General features: G+C 42.3%; 1 protein-coding gene across 3 annotated transcripts in view; it reads left to right on the top strand.

Annotated features, from left to right (window-relative positions):
• Positions 1-20,175, top strand: part of ATP2A2 (ATPase sarcoplasmic/endoplasmic reticulum Ca2+ transporting 2) — a 66,948-nt gene that overhangs the window by 10,537 nt on the left and 36,236 nt on the right. For all 3 annotated transcript variants that reach the window (XR_009555980.1, XM_060250143.1, XM_060250142.1), the window contains exons 4-5: positions 3,954-4,058; positions 8,666-8,804. Coding sequence is in view for 2 of the 3 variants with exons in the window: in XM_060250143.1 (XP_060106126.1) it covers positions 3,954-4,058; positions 8,666-8,804 (244 nt within the window). In the remaining variant the exon portion in view is untranslated. The remainder of the gene's footprint in view (positions 1-3,953; positions 4,059-8,665; positions 8,805-20,175) is intronic.

Here is a 20,175-nt window from a genome sequence, read left to right as displayed (position 1 = left end):
TTGAGAAGCTTAACTATTTCAGTGAAGACTGGACCAGAGATTATAAGTTTTGCTTAACACTATGAAGCCTGAGAGTTCTTATATCCTGAACTTTCCTATGTAATCTTTCTTACTTAATGTTCCTTTAAGAATTCTTCCAAAACATTCTTGCTACTGATTTCTCATTTCAAGTGGTATCAGATAATGCTAATAACCTATGAAAGCTCATATTCATACCAAAGTAACTTTTTCAGATGCCACTAGATTTTCTTAGGCTCCTGGAAGGTGTAGTAACTGATGTTGCAAAAGAATTGTAAGATTTTAATGGCTACTTAGAATTATAAGGGAAAAGAATAATCTCAAAGATCCCAGTGCAGAAAATGGATTCACACATCATTGTGTTTTTGTGGAAGCTGCCCTAAGCCTGCCTCAGCGGGGAGGGCAGGATATAAATCTTATTAATCTAATCTAAATCTAATTTTATTAGGAATATCTTATTTGTGGGTCTGGCCATGTGGAGAAGGGAGAAAGAGAGCTGTCTGGTGTGCTATATGAGCATGGTATATAAATATCTTTATCTAATCAAAACATTCTGGACTTAGTTGTACAGCATGCTCTTTTAATTGCTTCTAATGAAGTAGACCAGGGGTGGCCAACGGTAGCTCTCCAGATGTTTTTTGCCTACAACTCCCATCAGCCCCAGCCAGCATGGCCAATGGCTGGGGCTGATGGGAGTTGTAGGCAAAAAAAACATCTAGAGAGCTACCGTTGACCACCCCTGAAGTAGACTTTGGCATGGCTGACTGAGCTCTATATCCACTGTCGTCTTAGCTGGTAATACTCATATTCTTTTGAACTTTGACTAAGACTTATGGTAAGAAACAACACATATTTGGTGTGTAGTGCCTTGTATCAGCTAGCAGGTGATTTCAAATTTGCCTGGCATCTGTTTTGTTATGAAAAGAAGAGTTTCAGATTGACTATATGCTTTCAAGAGCAGTTTTCTGGCTATAAAGGAAAAACTGAATAGGGTAGAAGTCTCACCAAATAAATGCTTGAAGTGTTCAGAGGAGACAAGGATGGAGTATATTCTCTTAGCAAAGTAGAGATACCTCCAGATTACTGTTCATACTTGAGGGCTGTGCAGTGAATGGATCTTGCGAAGTGTGAGAGGGTTCATAATTCCATATGGGTTTTTTTATGCTCTGGGTAGACATATTGTCCTTGTACTTATTGTACATATTATAAAGAATATATATATTTTATATATCTTTTTATGGTATTAAATGTACAATAAAAAGGCAGTATGCAGCTGTAATGCAGGTTTCAAAGCTGAAGTCACTATTGCTAAAAGAACCTGCTATGGAAATCTGCCCCTATGCCTTTAATTAACACTGACTTAAAAATTTCCACTTTGCAACTTCATTTGTAAATATGATGGGGAGACAAGGAAGTCATGCTTCACTGACAGATAACCCTAATGTCATCAGTAGTTTAGGACAGTCATTTTCTCTCACCCCAACCTACCTCACAGGGTTGTTGGGATAAAGTGGTGTAGAGGTGAACTGTGTACATCTCCCTGAGCTCCTTTGAGTAATGGCAGGAAAAAAAGGTACTAGATTTTCTTTAGTACAATTGTGCTTGTGCCATACACCGTGGAGAAAGTTTAATTTTAAGAAATCCAGCTTCTGTGTGAAGTCGAATCAAAAATGTTCATACTAGGTGTCAGTTACAAAGTTGTAAATGATGCATAAGGAGGGTCTACTGTTCTTCATAATTCAGGTAGATACATATTAATATGTTGTGCTTTGGTAGACGTTTATAACCATATGTTTAACTGGCCAGTTTTAAAAACACATTGCCTGTATTGCCCATCAACCGGCTAATGCAGCTGTGGAGGTCATTTAATACTGATCTCTTTTTTTTCTACACTCTGCTTTTGAGTCTCTGCTTTGGTCTACATTATAGCTGCATGACTGGAGCTCCATCAAGTGGCTAATGATGTCATAGTTGCAGCCATTTTAGAAGAGCCAGGATGTAATTTTGGAGTGGGAACCGGGTGTTTTATGCTCTTTAGGACGCTCTGCTATAATCCCGTTTTCCTTGTTAAAAGCAGGGAAGGGAATGGCTAATACAGGTGCTGAAACACTTTGGAGTTGGTAATGCTAGTCTGCCTCTGGATTAATCCAGTGGTTGGTGCTTGTCTAGTAGGAGATCAGTTTCCACGTTATTTTCTGAAGTAGTCAGAGTTGAACAGCTGTTCAGAACTCCGAATGCAGAGCTCTGGAAACTGCTGTAGTGTACAACAGTGGAACTGTTTGAAGAGGCTGGTCACTAGACTTATTCCATGCTATCATACCAGCTGACCTAGATGTTTCCATCCCTGTTGTTAATGCAGCAGTGCCTCCACCCCCAACTTCTGCAGCCTGTGAGCCATCTAGAAATTTCCCCAGTATGCTGTTTGGGTGTTGCTGCATTAAAGCTACCCAGAAGAAAATCCCTCATTTGCTTGCTTGCTCCCAGTTTATAACGCTGATGATCTTTGCATTAGTCACTTTGTACCTCCTGTTACTCAGGATGGTAGTAACTACATTTTTCATTAATCAGTCTGAAGTCTTCCAAGAGGCTATAGATTAAGCCTGTGTACTTAAACTGAATGAATCCAGTAAGGACAATTTGGCCATGACCTAAAATGGCACATTTGTACAGGGAATATCCCTGTTGTTTGTGTTCATCACAGCAGCTTCAGAAAGTCCTTAGAGTTTCTGGGAAACTTTGTTGGGCAATACAAGAGGAATTTAAGAGGTTGGTTAGATGAAGTGGGGCTTTGATCTCAGGACTGTTTTCTGTCTTTAAATTTGCTCTTTTATCTGCTTCTTTAAAACTTTGTGTCTGGAAAATATGCAAGATATGTGACTGTGCGTGGCTGCTGTTAGACTCAATCTAGAGGATACCTTGTGAGATCTATGAATGCATGGATTTTGTGGATTCTTAATGGTAAAGGATAGCTGTGGGACTCTCCTGGTTGGATTGGGGCTGTGCAATGTGAGAGGGAATTTCAGCCCTTTCTCACATATCACCTTCCTGATACAGATTTATTTTTCTTCTCCCCACCCCTAGTTCTTGGTTGAGAGCCAGCATGGTGTAGTAGTGGTTAAGAGTGGTGAACTGTAATCTGAAGAATCAGGTTTGATTCCCTATTCCTCTACATGAAGCCAGTTAGGTGACCTCGGGTCTCAGTCACAGTTCTCTCGAGCGGTTCTCTCAGAGCTCTCTCAGCCTTACTTACCTTACTGGGTGTCCATTGTGGGGAGAGGAAGGGAAGGTGATTGTAAGCTGCTCCAAGACTCCTTGGGGTAGAGACGAGCAGGGTATAAAAGCTAACTGTTCTCACCAGGAGAAGCATGCGCAGTGCCTGTATGTCTTTCTCCAATGCAGTTTAACTTATCCATCTGGCCTTCTGCTGCTATTTGCTCTGCAGAAGAAAAGGGTCCTACACTAAATTTAGAACAATTTTTAAAAAAAATAAAAGCCTGTTTTTAAGAAACTATTAGGAATTAAATATCCTAATTCAGTTTTGAGGAGTAGCTCCTCAGATGGCCACATAAACTACTCTGTGGAAAGGAAGGTTAAAGGGTAATTTAAAAATTATACTTTTCGTGTGATTGTGCTTATTTAACATTTAGGGTCTGTTTACAAAGACAAATCTTAGTGACTAACTTTGGGGGGAAATTCTCCTGCCAGTGTCTTACGAGAGCAAAGAGGCAGGTGAGGGAATTTATTTCTGTGAAATGCAATTTGTTTTCAGCATCGAAGGTGTGGTTTAAGCGACCCTGTGGAATGCGTCAGCACATCTTAGAGAAATACGTGATTGCTGGAAAATAAATTGTTGCTGAAATTGAGATTATTGCAAGATGTTAAAGAAAATGCAGTCTAATTGTGTACATGTTTTGTAACTCTGATTTCTCTTGCAGGTGTTGGCCTGGTTTGAAGAAGGTGAAGAAACAGTAACAGCCTTTGTAGAACCATTTGTAATTTTACTCATATTAGTTGCTAATGCAATTGTGGGTGTGTGGCAGGTAAGCAAACGCTCTCTGTATTGCGGAACCTTAGGAAATTATAGCAAACGTTGTTGCAGTGAGGGTGCTGTTCATGCACATGGATTTTAAACAGCTTTGAATTAAAATTGCCATATGTTACAGTGATGTAAAAGTATACGGAAGCTGGGAGATCTTTAGATATCATTTGAAGGAAGTGTTTCAAATTGTGCCTTCTCATTTCTTGAACAAAGGCTGTGCATTCTAGATTGGCTAGTATCCAAAGAGCCATGTAACTAATTCAGTGCACTCAAGGAAGCTTTGGACTTTCTTGAAGAGCAGCCTCCCCCGCTTCTCTCCCCCCCCCCCCCTTTTCAAATGCTTCATGGCAACCTTTTGAAACAAAGCAGCTACTGCGTGAATCAATTTTCTTAAGTATTTCTGTCTTGCTTTTCCCTCCCTTTGGGATTCAGGGCAGCTTACAAAGAAGTGCAAAAATACTTATTTAGAAAAACAAAAGACAGCAAATATGAAACATTTCACTGTTAAATTAATTTCACGACTTCTGGTTGTCAAGTCTTCAGGTTTCCCGGGAGAAAACTTGAGCATGTTTTGGAATGAAAAAAGACAAGATGTTCAGCCTTCCCCCCCCCCCCCCCATGGGTGTGTGTTTGTATTCTGTATGAATAGTGAAAAGAACATATGAAGCTGCCTTATACTGACTCAGACCCTCGATCCATCAAAGTCAGTATTGTGTACTCAGACTGGCAGTGGCTCTCCAGGGTCTCAAGCTGAGGGTTTTCACTCCTACTTGCCTGGACCCTTTTTAATTGGAGATGCCAGGGATTGAACCTGGGACCTTCTGCTTACCAAGCAGATGCTCTACCATTGAGCCAAAGCCCCATTCATGGCTCTCCAGGGTCTCAAGCTGAGGGTTTTCACACCTACTTGCCTGGACCCTTTTTAGTTGGAGATGCTGGGGATTGAACCTGGGACCTTCTGCTTACCAAGCAGATGCTCTACTACTGAGCCACCGTCCCTCCCAAACGAAGAAAACTTTAGTTAAAACATACCCAAGCCCTTGGGTGTATTTAAAGTAATTTTTTTCCAGATTATTGCTATAATATCTGTACATTCTAATTGAGCTCAAATTCTGGTCATGTTCAGACATCCCAGAAAACCTTTGTATTAGGCACCAGCATAGCCAGTCTGTCCTCAGGTGTTTCATCCTCCCATCTGTTGTACCCCTTCTATGCAGAGCGCGAATAAAGGGTTTCCAAACCAGGAAGCTTTCAGTAAGCCGCCTGTTTGCCCCGATACCTGCATTCAGATGTCCTGGCTAAGCCCATTTCAGTGTTCTGTGGCTGAAAAACCTCTCTTCATCCACTGAACAGCTATAAAGTGGAGAGATCAACAAGCTCTTCAGCATTGATAGAGCCCTCTAAAGGGGTTGATGAGACATATCCTAGCTGATGCTGAAATGTGTCTGGCTCTACTTTGCTTATTTAAAAATTGTTAATTGTGCTCAGTGATATCAGAATTCTGGTAGTAGCAATAATATTTATGAAGTGTATAACAGCTAGGCACTTAAAAGTGTATTGTTTTTAAAAAGTCCCTGACTGCGGGGTCACAGTCAGTGCAGTTGAGTAGAGGCTACTAGTATTTACATGTCAGATGCTAGTAGGGTGCATAATTGGATCACCAGCAAAATTTCTTCTTAATTACAACTGGAACCTTGAACTGTCTTGACTATATCACAGTTCCCTTTGCTCAGTTCATCCAATAGCCCCTGTCCCAGGTACTCTTAAAGGATTTTGTTGTGCAGTATTGCTTGTACTACAGTTGTTCAGACCATTGATTTAGAACCAAACCTCAGCTGCAGTGGTTGAAGTGCTCCTGGTTCCATTATAAGGTTGCTTTGCAACGTTTTGCATACAAATGGGTGCGCGCCCCCTATGCTTTGCAATTGCCTTTTTGTCTAGATGACAGTGGCCTATGTTAGTAGGGCTATCGCTGCTACAGAGTGGCCTGTGTAAGTAGGGCTATTCAAGAGAGAACTTGGCCATGCAAAATGTTTGAAAAGGGAGGGTCCAGACAGAGTCATTTCTGAATGTATGGTGATAATGGGAATCTGTCCCACAGCACCATGGTAACATAAATATTGATGGCAGTCTTCCTACGTTATCCTGCCACTGCCGAGAGGGAGCTGCCAGATTCTGACTCATAACTTTGAATAGATAGTGTTGCTTTTACAGGAGTGCAGGCAGATGAACTATTTCACTTTTTATTAGATTTTACTAGGTTTTGATTTTATGGCTTTGACATGGAGCACTGGAGTTAGCTACCAGAGACTAAGAAAAAGAACAAGGCTTTGAATGGCGGTTGAGTAGGATTGCGGATTGTCTGCAAAATTCTCTTTAACCTGTTTTCTGCTGTAGTTTGCCAGCTAGGAAAAGGCCACAGTGTGGACCCTGTAGGTTGGCATAAACCAGGAGGTACAGGAGGGGTTCTGTGTGGGCGGGAGAGGAAGTTTGGGAAGCTGCAACATGATTCCAGCAGCCTAGCTGTGACACTCAAACCAGGATCAGTGTGTGTTTGCAAATACAGGGATTTAGAGCAGGGAGTTTGAATAAGGTGCCTCCCTAATGCAGGGCTCTTTATACTGCTCTTTTTTTGCTTTCACAGATGGAATGTTTAAAAATAGTCATTCAGAAAATGCTCTTTTGGAACAGATCCTGACCTTGGCAGACTTTCTGTAGTTTTAGGAGCCACCCCAAAAATTTAGGATACAGGCTTATTTTTCAACTTCCAGAGTTTTATATTTTAATGGCCACACTTTCTCATTGCTACCACAGAACCCAATCCTGAAGTCTTCAGAGTTGCTTGACATCTTTTAAAAGCTGTAACAGCAGTTGTCACTACCTATAAATAAATATGGAATAACCCTGATTGTCATCATAATAAAAAAGCTAGTAGTTTAATAGTGTAGATATGCTGAGCCTATTGTTTTGTAACTCCTATTGTTAAAGGAGACAATGTTTTTTGTTGTTTGCTTTAGGTTAGGCCTGGTTAGGTCTGCTCATATTGTAGAAATTTCCCTTGCAAACAAGCTACACTGCAGGAACAAGCTGAAGAGACATTTCATTTTCAGCATTCATCTTTTTATTTTTCTTTTTTTGCGCATGATTGTCAAAGCAGTTGGACTAGAGTAATTTGTAACTGAGAAGATGAAAAGTCTTTATGTCTTAAGCCACGATTTGTACTTTTTCTGAATCTGCATGTACTGGCTGCAGAAACGACAGCCCAATGCTTTACCTTTGACTTTCAGTGAAGATCCTAGACAGAAATTACTGGTGTCTCAAACATTTCAATTTTGACAGCGTGTTTATGAAAACTTCAGTATCAGACAGTCTGGGAGAAAACAGTCTTATCAACTGAAAATCTTTTTCATTGTATATATTTTTTTGATTCCAGTAATTTATGTACTGCCTCTTTTTCGATAACATGCTCGAAGCAGTTTGCAATGCAACAAGACTGTAAAAGACAAATAAAGTGGTCCCATAACACCTTAACATAAAAACAATACTATGAGACCGGAAGCAGCACTTTAAAAACTAGGATAGGAAAAAAACTACTGCTGCCTATAGGAATAATCATCAGATTATCTGAAAGCTGTGTGAGATTTGGCCTGGTGTAAAAAGCTTTTCAGTGATAGGAAGGGGGAAGGCAATTCCAGGAGGCAGCCACTGGAAGACCATATCCTTTATGACCATTTGCCTCACTTCAGAAGCCAAGAGCCTAAGGAGAAGGGATTGAACATCCAGACAATGCTGTACTCAAGCAAATGGTCCCTTGGGTATCCTGGACCCCACGACCTAGGTTCTTAAATAACAGTAGCTATGAAAGTACTGTTACTGTAATCATATGGTCATTCTTATGAGGACAGCTAAAAAATCCAAACTGGAATAATGATGAGGGGTTGATGCTTCCTCTGTTATGATACCGATCTTGTTACTATTATAAAAAAAAATACATTAGCTTTGTTAGCAAATGGCGAGTGTGACACGCCAGCCATTATCATTTCACTACTAGAGCGAAGAGGCTTTGGGGCAGCCATTCTCTTCCATTCTAGAGGTTTCTGACAATAAATGTATATCTAGCAAAATACGGTCTTGAGTGTTATAAAAGCAGGAACAGACTAAAACTTGGGGCTGGATTCTAAAATTACAGACTTGGTTTCTTGGTTAGTCACTGTAAGAAATATGCAAGAGATGTCTGTGTTAAAATAAGTACTTCACACATTTAATGCGAGATAGTCCTCTTGATAATGAATAAGCATTCCAGCAGAGGAATTGCCTCAGAACCGCTGTTTTAAAAACTATCCCTACTTTGTCTGTGCCATAACAAGGATGTGAAATGAACTGGAGTGAAAGGCACAGTGGCTTCTACAGATTGTTTGACAGTGGTACTTTGCAGGCTGCCCCCTCAGCTTGTTGCAGCGGTGTGATGAGTCTCGTTGTGTTAGTGAATGAACGTAGATTTCTGTATGCTTAATGGTATAAGTGAGAAAATTGGAAGCTGATTGTTTTGCCACCTTCAGCTAGTGCTTCTGTCTTCTGGAACAATGAATTTTGTCCCCTCTCTTGCAGGAGAGAAATGCTGAAAATGCTATTGAAGCTCTTAAAGAATATGAACCTGAAATGGGTAAAGTATATCGACAAGACAGAAAAAGTGTCCAAAGGATAAAAGCTAGAGACATCGTCCCCGGTGATATTGTGGAAGTAGCTGGTGAGATACTATGTTGGTTATATAATACACATGTCTTAAAATGCCTTTTATGTTACAGGTTTTGAAGCAGTGAACTGGCAATAAATTCTTATGCATTGATTTACTGTTCAGGTGGAGACAGTGTGAGTTAGCATGGGCTCCAGAGCCATTAAAACTGATGGAAAGCTTGCTGCTGACTTCATACCAAGTGCAGTCTCTCTTGCTGGATGACATGCTTGTGGTGAACTGGTACTGTAGAGCTGGCTTGTAGTCAGATTTCTGCCATTTTTTTTTAGTTGTGTAAATCTTGCTGACATGTTGAGTGCCTGCATTATCAGCAGAATACTTTTGTCTGCCTCCCTTTCCACAACAGCTTCCATGCTGTGAAGGGAAGAAAACTGATTGTATCCAGAGGTAGAGAGACTTGCTGCTAAAAAAGCTCACCTGTCATGAAGTGACCTAAATAGAATAGGAGGACCATTGGCTCTGGCATGGGCCTGGAGTTGCTATTGCAGAGAATGTTCATAGGAGTGCATAAGCTAGTCAGACTCTTAGTGTGCCTGAATCTTAGTTGACATTTGAAACTATATATTTATTCAAGAATTTTTATGCACCAGTTAGCTAAGACATGTGGTGGGATGGTTTACAGTCCAGTAATAAAGTTAATGGGAAAAAAACCTCAGTTTGCTCAGAGTATTTCCAAGTGAGCAAAATTCCATATGCTGTATGCTAGTGGAGGAGGAAATGTATGTACTTGTAAAGGATATAGCAGGTCTACCAGCTGCTTCTTGCCTGTATTGCCAGAGAAAGATGCACAGTGCAGAGTTCTCTTAACAGTTCCCTACTCCCAATTGCCAGCTCTCATCTTTTGCTATTACATGGAGCAGTAGCCTTTATGGAATAGCATATATGGGAAGGTGGGTGTGGTTTTCTCTGGCTCTTCTCTCCATGATATCCTTCAGATACCACTCACTAGTGATGTACAGGCTTGTGCTTTGAGAGGAGGTGTATGTATTCAAAATTATGTTGACCTCCTGGCATTTTCAAATGGTCAGATTTAACTAGAGAAGCCATCTTAGTCCTTTCAGTATAGCACAGAGCTCTCTTAACATGATTGTTGTAGAATAAGGTTTTGTAAGCAATTTCTAGACGCTTGTAGCCACAATATGCTTTTAATTGATAGGGTTGAGATGAATGGGAAACTGTACTTAAAAACATAAAACAATTCCTTTTATTTGAAGCTAGCATTTGACAGGGTTCCTCCCCCCCTTTTCAACTGGAGTATAAACGTCTTTGCTGATTGGAGCCCAGTTTCCATCTTTTTGAGGCGTGTTGAATAGCTTCGAGGTTGTGGACTCAATTTTAAATTATACATATTTGCAGTCCTCAAGATGTCAATACGCCTTGAAAGAAAATGCTTTTGGTGGTTAATCTGATGCATGCCCTGATGCAAAAGTATTGGCTTTGGAGATACCTTTGTGTGTGGCAGATAGCTTCCATTGATAGCTTCGCTGCGATGCCCAATTTTGTATCTTCTGCCTCATGTTGCTGAATGTATACTGTTGGATACAGAGTAAATGAGCAATCTCCAGTCCCACTGTCTTAACTGCGGACCCCCAAGTCATTCCACAGGGTTACCTATCCCACTGGAACAGCATTTTGTGGTGGTCAGTGGGCTGTGAGTCAGGGGAGAGTTCTGTGCTCTTGGAAGATTTAATCTGGTTGGCTCACATGGTTTGCTGATTTACCAACTAGCAGTGGCGGCAAATTCAGATGATCAGTTGCACGTCATTTGTTATCAGCTTGAGTCTTTCTTTCTAACAATACGGATTATATACATTTAACTACTGTGCTGACAAAGTCGATGTGGTTATTTTGATAGCCAGTGACTCCCACAGGGGCAACAACGCACTGTCACAGTTTGTGAATTAAACCTAGTGCAATATTCGGGATAGGTGGCAAAGAGTACATACACTGTGTTCCATAGCTAGTGTCAAGACCTGAAGGTGAGAGAGACTATGTGCATGCCTCTGTCACAAGTATAAGCGTATTGGATGGCCTTTGACACAGTGCCCGCAAAATGCGGGCCATGTAGGGAAGCAACAAAGCACTTGATGCCGGGATGCATATCTGGCCTTGGAATTCTAGGCTGAGTGCCAATGACATTTGCATGGCCAGGCAAGTGCACCTCACTGTTGACTGGTGCAAATAACCAGGTGGCAGCTATCTTCTATTCCATATGTCAGTGGTGCCTGATATTGAGGGGTATTTGATTATAGGCTTTTGGGGGGAGGATATATGGAGGGGGCATGAAAACATAGTCATTAACTCTGAAAGAAAGCATCTCTTTTGTCAGGAGGAAATGGATTCTAAACATAGGTGATGAGTTTTTTTGTGTATCTGCCCTTAGCTATATCTTAATAGCATGAAGCAAGTGTCGGGCTCCCAGAATATCTAAAACACTTGGTAAATTTTGGCTTGGTAAGAACTAAGCTGAAAAACCTGTTTAGGATTACACTCAAGTTTCAGTCTGGTACATGTTTGTATGCAGAATTCCCCTTCAAAGACCATTGCCTTCTGCTAAGGAGGTGCTCGGCAGAGGCTTTAGACATTAAAACTTCCACGCTCAGATTCACTTATGCGGATGTTGCCTATGGTCTAGCCATGGAATTATGCATTGGTGAGGGGAGTTTGTAGTGACTGACAATGTGGTGAAAGTAGCCTGACATATGGTATGTTTGATGTAGATAAGTGGGTAAGGCTGCCTTCATGATGTGGTCAATCACTTCAGATTGCTGGATCTCCTCCTGGATGCCAAGCATCTTGTGAGAAAATAATGAAATGCCAGCATTTGCAGCTGGGCTTTCACAAACCAGCTAGAATGTGTGTAGATCTGGCTTCCCTTTCTTGCTTGAAACAACTATTTCTGTCACTTGCTAGTGAAGTGGCGGTTTGTACCTACAGTTGTAAATTTATGAAGATAAGAGTAAAGGGGTTCAAATATGCCCTCTTAAAATGTGTTAAGAGTAGAAGAGAGGCTACATTTGGACACTGATAGGATAAGAACCAAACACCAGAGACTTGGCATTCAATCAAGAAAGGTACATGCTTTGACATCTTGCTAAATATTGTTAGGTATGGGCTACTGAGAGGCAGCAAAGGTAAATAAACCAGGCATTGCGCTGTAAGAAAAGGAAAGTTGAAGTGAAAGGTTCTCCCTCAGAGGTTGTCGGACATCTCTGTGGGTTATTCCTACTATTCCTTCAGGGAGGCAGGAACACTTTTTTCAACTTCCTGTTGGCGCCTTCGGAATAACCCCGCCCTCAGTTTTGTTCCTGCCTCTACAGGGAGCAGCAGCACAAGGCTAGGCTCAGCCTTTTTTCTCTGTTTCTTCTTCTCAATTTCCAGAAGTTTAATTGGGAAACACCAAAGAATTCCTTCAAAAGAGGCTCATTCGGCTCCAAATTCAATCGTAATAACTTCTCCAAAATGGACAAGCCTGACAGAGAGGGCAAGTCCAAGCAGGCATGACTACGGTCACGTACCGGTGGGAGCTCGACTACTCCACTTTGCAGAAGCCTGGGAGGCCTCTCAGGCAGACCAATGGTCTTTAGAAATTGTAAAAGAGGGGTATTCAATAGAGTTTCACCGCATTCCACCAGACAGATTTGTCAGATCACCTTCCCCCAAGCAGAAGCACAAACGTCTCATCACCTCAAAAGCAATTCAGCATCTTATCGACATTCGAGCAGTCGAACTAGTCCCAGGGTTGGAGAAGGGGAAAGGCGTATACTCCATCCTTTTCACCATACCCAAGAAGAATGGCGACTGGAGGGCCATCTTGGATCTCAAGTTTCTAAATCGCTATGTCAAAGTACGTCACTTCAGAATGGAAACCTTGAGATTCATTATGGACTCTCTATTGTCAGGGGAGTACCTCACTTCCATAGACCTGACCGAAGCTTATCTCCACATCCCTATCCACCCTTCTCATCGTCGTTTTCTAAGGTTCGTGGTACTGAATCAGCACTTCCAATACAGGGCCTTACCCTTTGGCCTGTCAACAGCGCCCAGAGTTTTTTCCAAAATGTTAATTCACCCAATAGCCCAGCTGAGGAAGCAGGGTATTCACATTCACCCCTATCTGGACGACCTCTTGGTCAGATCCAACAGCAAGGAGAAATCCCTTCGGGGGACAACTCTGGCCATTCAGTGTCTTCAGTCTCACGGATTCCTGGTGAACAAAGAAAAGAGTTCACTTCAGCCGAGTCAGAGGTTGGAGCACCTAGGCGCAATGATCGACTCCACTTGCAATTCGCTATTTCTACCTCTGTCCAAGGCCAGGGCCATCAAGGATTTGGCTTCCAGGGTCATCCAGAGCAAATCATCACCTCTGATGTTGCTTGCCAAACTAATGGGACTTTTGATATCGACCATAGACATGATTCAATGGGCCAGATTCCATTCCAGGCCTCTTCAACTGTTCCTACGACCATTTCAACTTCAGATAATGGAGAGAAAGGCCATAAATCTGATAATTCCGTTGTCAGTCAAGAGGAGTTTGCGATGGTGGACGGACTTGTCTCATCTTCGCCAGGGCAAGTTGTTCCATCCTCCCTCATACCTGGAGGTATTCACAGATGCCAGCCTGGGGGGCTGGGGAGCTTCTCTTCAGGACAAGCCAGTCCAAGGCAGGTGGTCTCAGTCCGAGAGTCTGCTTCCCATCAACCTGCTAGAAATCAGAGCCATACGTCTAGCCCTGGTTGCATTCAGGACCCAATTGTTCCAGAAGCATGTGCTTGTCAGAACGGACAATATCACAGCCAAGGCGTATCTGAACAACCAGGGGGGCTCCAGGTCTTCTCAGTTGCACCGGGAAGCATCAAGAATTCTGACATGGGCAGAAAAACATCTGGCCTCTCTAAGGGCGGAACACATCAGAGGCCAGGACAACATACAGGCAGATTGGTTAAGCAGACAGGAAATCTGCGAGGGCGAGTGGGCCCTCAGCTCAGACATATTCGACCTCATATGCCAGCGTTGGGGTCTACCAGAGGTGGATCTTTTCGCTTCAAACACAAATTCGCAACTACCAAGGTACTTCACAAGGTTCTCCCATCCAGAAGCCGAACAGACAGATGCCTTGACAGCCATATGGCCTCCAGGTCTCTTGTATGCGTTTCCTCCGGTCCCTCTAGTTTCTCGAGTACTGCGGAGGGTGAGAGCTCTACAGGCGGAAATCATCATGGTAGCTCCCTATTGGCCACGGCGTCCGTGGTTCTCAATGTTGACAGAGCTATCAATAGACCTTCCAATGTCACTTCCAGTTCCTCCCGACATGCTTCATCAGGGTCCGGTGTGGCACCCCGACCCGGGGTGGTTTCATCTGACCGCGTGGAGATTGAGCGGGAGACATTCAGAAATCTAGGTTACTCTCCGGAGGTGACGGACACTATGCTAGCATCAAGAAGGCCCTCCACAGTTCGCATATACAACACCACCTGGAAGGCCTTTGTCCGATGGTGTCGTAGGAAAAAGGTTCCTTCGCTTTCCCCTTCCATTGCGGAGATACTAGCGTTTTTACAGGAGGGCCTGGAGTCCAGGTTAAAACCAGCTACGCTGAGAAGGCAGATAGCTGCCCTGTCCACTGTCTTACCGGTCGTTGGAGGGTATAGGCTATCTCAACATCCACACATCCAATTATTTTTGCAGGGGGCAAAATCGAAATCTCCTCCGACAGTCCATCGCTTTCCGTCTTGGCGGCTCCATACCGTTTTATCAGCGCTTACCAAGAAGCCATTTGAGCCCCTTCGAGAGGTGGACTTAAAATGGGTGCGAATGAAAACTCTCTTCTTAGTAGCCATCACGTCTGCACGTCGAGTCTCGGAACTGGGGGCCTTATCAGTGAAGGCGGGTCTTTGCGTGTTCCACAAAGAAAAGGTGGTTCTGCGCACGGATCCCTCCTTCATTCCTAAGGCTGCTTCTAGGTTCCACCGCTCACAAGAAATCTACTTACCCACCTTTTGTCCAGAACCCAAACACCCAAAGGAGGTAGTCTGGCATACGTTAGATGTGCGCAGGGCCTTGAAGATTTTCATTCTACGATCTGAGTCAATTAGAAAAACTGAATCCATGTTCATCAACATCTCTCCTCCAAGAGTGGGAGACAAGATGTCTAATTCATCCATCAGTGCAGTGCTGAAGGCCTGTATCAGCGAAGCATATAGGGCATCAGGGTTACAGGTACCTGGAGGAATCACGGCACATTCTCTTAGGAGTGCCTCCACAAACGCGGCACTGCTGAATAGGGCTTCAGTCGAAGAGGTGTGTAGAGCTGCTACTTGGTCCTCTCCGTCTACATTCATAAGACATTATAAGATCCATTCCATGGCATCAGCAGATGCAGCATTTGGGAGAAAGGTATTACTGCATGTTCTGGGGGAGGTCAGCGATGAAGACCCACCCGATTAAAGGGGACTGCTCTGATAGGTCCCACAGAGATGTCCGACAACCTCTGAGGGAGAACGGCCCATTGGACTTACCGTGAGGGGTCCTTCTCCTCAGAGGTTCGGAGGACATCTCGCCACTCCCAGATTCATTTCATCGCTTAGGTTTCTTTCTATAGCCTATCTCCCTTGTACTGTGTTACTTTCAGTATTATCGGAGTTCAAGTTTACAGTTTACATGTTAAAACGAGTTGTTAGTTGTGTTTATAGTCCTTCTAGTTAGAGGGAAGACGACACTGCTTTCGGAGTCCCACAACTGAGGGCGGGGTTATTCCGAAGGCGCCAACAGGAAGTTGAAAAAAGTGTTCCTGCCTCCCTGAAGGAATAGTAGGAATAACCCACAGAGATGTCCTCCGAACCTCTGAGGAGAAGGACCCCTCACGGTAAGTCCAATGGGCCGTTTTATGATTTGTGACTTTTTTTGTGCAACTTGCTATAATTTGTGACTTGTAAGATTATCCCAGTACATAGACCTCCAAAAGGAGGTCTAGTTTGGAGAATAAAGAACTTTAGGATATACCTCTTTTAGGATTATTTGTTGATCTCTGCATATGTATTTCTTGGGCCTCTTGCTGTTTTATAGCAAACAAAATGCAGTTTAGTAATTTGAGGGTGATGCCAGATGCTGTCCTTAAATTACTTGCACCTTACTGACTTGCTAGATTTTAATTAGATTTTCATGGGATTTTCTTTATTTGAGGGTACTCTGCTGTTAATTTATAGTATAAAATACACAGCTTAATTGTTCTGCTTCTGATTTACAAATATCATTTACACATAAATCTGAGGGGCAAGAATCTTCTCCTTTTAAGATTAAACTTCTTGGTGTACCCAATTATATTTCAACACTTTTCGTTATTGGGATAGCCGTGTTTTGTTCCATACATCTGTGACACAATCTGTGCCCCATCCCCTATGCCCCATCCTCTGATTCTGCAGAGAACATGTGAACTATACAGATTATCTTCAGGGGGGTACAGAGGGCTTGTAATGTAACTGTGTTCACCTGTAACGTTAAAAACCATAGGTTAATGTTATGCAAGCAAGCCCTGAACTTGCTTGCATAATATACTGTTTTCCTCCCTGAATTCACACACGATGACACAAACTTGCAGAAAAATGGGAAGCATACAGGGGGAGCATCCTTGACATTCAAATTAGGACACTGCATTTGTGCTGCGTCCAGATTTCCTAATGGGGTTGTGTGAATTAGCCAACTTCAGACTCTCAGAAGCTTTTTGCATATACTCTAGTTTAAGCAGGCTTCTGGTTTGTCACGGGGTTGCTTGAGTCCTGTACATTTTTAAACACTTAGCAAAAGGCAGCATCACTGATGGGAAGCTTTGCTTAGGCCTAAGCACTAAAAGAAGCTCTTATTCATGAAAGCAGCTTGATTCCAGACTGTTCTTAATCCCTCTTGCTCCTTCCCTTATGATACATAACTTTTCTGTGTCCTTAACAATCAAATAGAAATGCCTTCTTTCAACAAGAACAGTGGCTATCAGGCCTCCACCTGTGAAGCTTTTAATTTCTGCTACTTTTGTTTGTTCTGATGGAGAGGCAGGATATAAGCTTTTTGAACAAATACTGTTAACTCTCCTTAAGAGGTATACATAATATGGTTAGGATCTTTTGAAGATGCTTTTTAAAAATTCTTAAGCTCACTTGCTGCATACTTGAAGGTTTATTAACTGGTATTAGTACCGCACTTTCTTAAAAGCACCACTGAATTGAGTTCAGTGAAACTTAACTTCTTGCTTATTTAGGACCCTAGGCTGCTTGTCTAAAAGCAAAAGTATCTTTTTTTTTCTTTTTTTGGCTGTGCTTTATCTTCACATATTATTTCAGAGTTTCTGGGTTTATATAATTGGCACGCAAGGAACAATGCTTTGCTAATACATAATGTGATATTATTACTACTTTTGGAACTTATGCAAGAATTCTGCCCTCCCAAATTTCATGTGTGCGCGTCTGTGTGTTCTGAGTAAGAAAAGTATGACATCCAGCCACACTTGTCTGTTTATCACTGAGTGTAGCTTTCAGCTGGGATTTTGTGTGTGTGTGTGAGAGAGAGAGTGTCTGCTAGAAGCGTTCTAAAGTAAAAGTAATCCCTGCCTCTTGCGCTGTGGCACTGGAATTGATGATCTACTGTAGGGTTCAAACCAGGTCAGTGCATTTATCTAAATGTGTAAAAGGAAGGTTTAATTTGATACCTCTTGCTGGATTTCATGGTTTCTCCCTTTGTGAGTTACTAAACCGTAAAGTGTAGAGAGTATGAAGTTTGTGCTAGTCTCATTCTTTGGATTCATAGAATAGCTGTCGTCTTATACTTATAATAAGAACTGTGCTTCAAATAAAACTTCATTATTAAAACAAGACAAAACAGAATGTTTGAACATCAAGGTAACCATCTGTTAATGCTGCATATTGCTGGGGCAGATTCTTTTAATCAAGCTGCTAGAGTCTTTGTTTAGAGATTAATGAAAAATCCCTGTTAACATTAACGGAATATATACTCTTGTCATAATTACTGGATGCTTCAGCTTCATTTTGAAGACATGCCAGAATCCTCTGAATGCTGCTGGTCTTCCCTTTTTGGACCCCTGAACTAAGAGGCTGCATTTCTATCACTAGCTAAGCTGACTGCAGTGCTACTTTTGGGAATTACTCTTCCTTGTGTTGGAAGCCTACGCGCTTAGCTATTGCTATAATTATAAGTCTCCTAATTATTTTCAACTAACAGTTTACCAGTCTGCATTTAAACACTCGTAATTATCTCTCTTGCAAGAGTCCAAAGTGACATTTTTTTTGTAAGAGCAATAGAGAAGCTCGAAGATTTAAGGGTAATGCAGCAAAATCATTGCAGTTGGTTGTAGGCTGTTCCAATCCTTTCAGAAACATGCTCGCTGACAGATCGTCATAGTCCTAGATTAAGCCCTGTGGGTTTCTGCGTAAAATTTGCTGAACTTGTACGTCCTTTTGGGACAGTGAGGGAGATAATGGCATCAAGACATTGGGTCCAGGCCTCTGTTTTGTTGAGCAGGAGGAATTGTGTACCTCTAATTTCTTTGCTCCAGCATCACCTCGTGCTGTTCCGAGGGTTCCTTGATTCTTGTGAGTGATTACTCTGGCTATGTGAGAGTGCTGCTGGAAGTGGTGGTGATGGGAAAGCTGCTGCTTTGGGCAAGCGGTGTTCTGCCCTTGATGAATTTTGGTGGTCTCGCCCACGGTCTTGCGAACATTAGGATGTCCCACAAGTTTTCACTGTCCTAGAAAATAAAACCTATTCAGTTTAGATGTATAAGCTGGGGACCGAAAGCAGAAATGGAGCAGCACGGTAATGATTTGGAATTCCAGCTGATCGGTAAGAAGCGGCTTGCACATTCTCAAAAGTTCAGTATTACAAAAAAGCATAATGCAGAGCTGGGAAAAGCACAAAAGGGGGTAGCCGAGATGATTTAGGGATTGGAGCAGGCTTCCTATGATGAGAGGCTGGAATGTTTCCCTCCAAGGGACGATGGCCAAGGAAGATGAGAGAGGTTTATAAAATTACGCATGGGGCGGAGGGCATCCAATGAAGCTGGTGGGTAGTAGGCTCAGGACAAACAAAAGGACATATTGCTTTGCTCAGACAGTGATTAGAATTTGGAATTCGCTGCCAGAAGATGTAGTGATGGCCGCAGGAATAAACAGCTTTAAAAGGGGAGTCAGACAGATTCGTGAAGGAGGAGTCTATCGGTGGCTACTAGCCATGGTAACTGAGGGGAACCTCCACATTCAGAGGCGCTAATCCTCTGAATCCCAGAGCCAGGAGGTAACCTCAGGGGAAGGCCTTGTCCTGAATGCCCTGCTGTTGGCCTTCTAGAGGAACTGGTTGGCCACTGTGTGAGACAGGATGCTCTACAAGGTGGACCATTGGTCTGGTTCAGCAGGGCTCTTCTGATGTTGATGAATGCTCTTTTTTTTTGAGTCCTTGCATTCTGGGAAAATTAATTTATCTGGGGCAACAGATAGACAAGTGTTGTATTGGAAAATGCTGGTGTGTGCTATGAATAGAGGTGGCTTGCATCTCATAATTAGTGACTGTATACAGAAATTTAGGCAATGTATGTTGGAGATGTGATTAGGGTCAAGCAGGTTTGATACCTGAATTTTGGGCATGTCCAAAACGTTACTGTTTTTTGGTAAAAATGTGATCTAGTTTTTTTAACGACGTTATGCAGTAATGTCCTAAGATAATTCTATTGGGGTATTTAAGAGGATTGGTAGCTTCTTCAGACATTGAATTACTCTGAACTCTGTTTACAGCTAAGATGGTTGTTGCAACATATAGGGGAATAAAGAACCTCCTTGTATAAACAATTGGTTTAGTCATATTTGCAGTCTAGCCTTATTAACCAAATAAACATAAACATACCACCAAAAATGCCAAGAAATAATTTACAGTGCACAGATAGGTTTTGTGAATGCTGAGTAATTTTCAATATGTGCTAGAATGAAAAAGTTACAGGTAAAACACATTGTTTCGCCTTTTTCTGATTTGTTGTAAACCCCCTTGTCTTCCCTTTGTATTAAGCTATTAGGTAACATAAAGCAGTAATAAGTCTGGTTTCCAGCCACCTTGGCTTTCACTTTCAGCAAAAGAAAAGGGGGATGGGGATAGGCTGCTTTCACATATCAGGGTCTTCGTCAGGCTCTAGATAATGGGATTTTTAAAATTTAGACCTGTAGTTTCTAACATAAATCTGGATTGCAGCGAGGCAGCTGTAAAGTCTCTGGCAAGATAGGCTACAAGAAGAAGGAAATTGGACATTGGTACCAAAAGGATTGACAGACACCAGCATCAATCTCTTCCAGTAAAGTGTTGGGCTTCTGTGTAAGCAAGT

This window comes from Heteronotia binoei, chromosome 11, assembly GCF_032191835.1.
Source record: "Heteronotia binoei isolate CCM8104 ecotype False Entrance Well chromosome 11, APGP_CSIRO_Hbin_v1, whole genome shotgun sequence".
NCBI lineage: Eukaryota > Metazoa > Chordata > Lepidosauria > Squamata > Gekkonidae > Heteronotia > Heteronotia binoei.
This window is presented reverse-complemented; position numbering and strand designations above follow the sequence as displayed.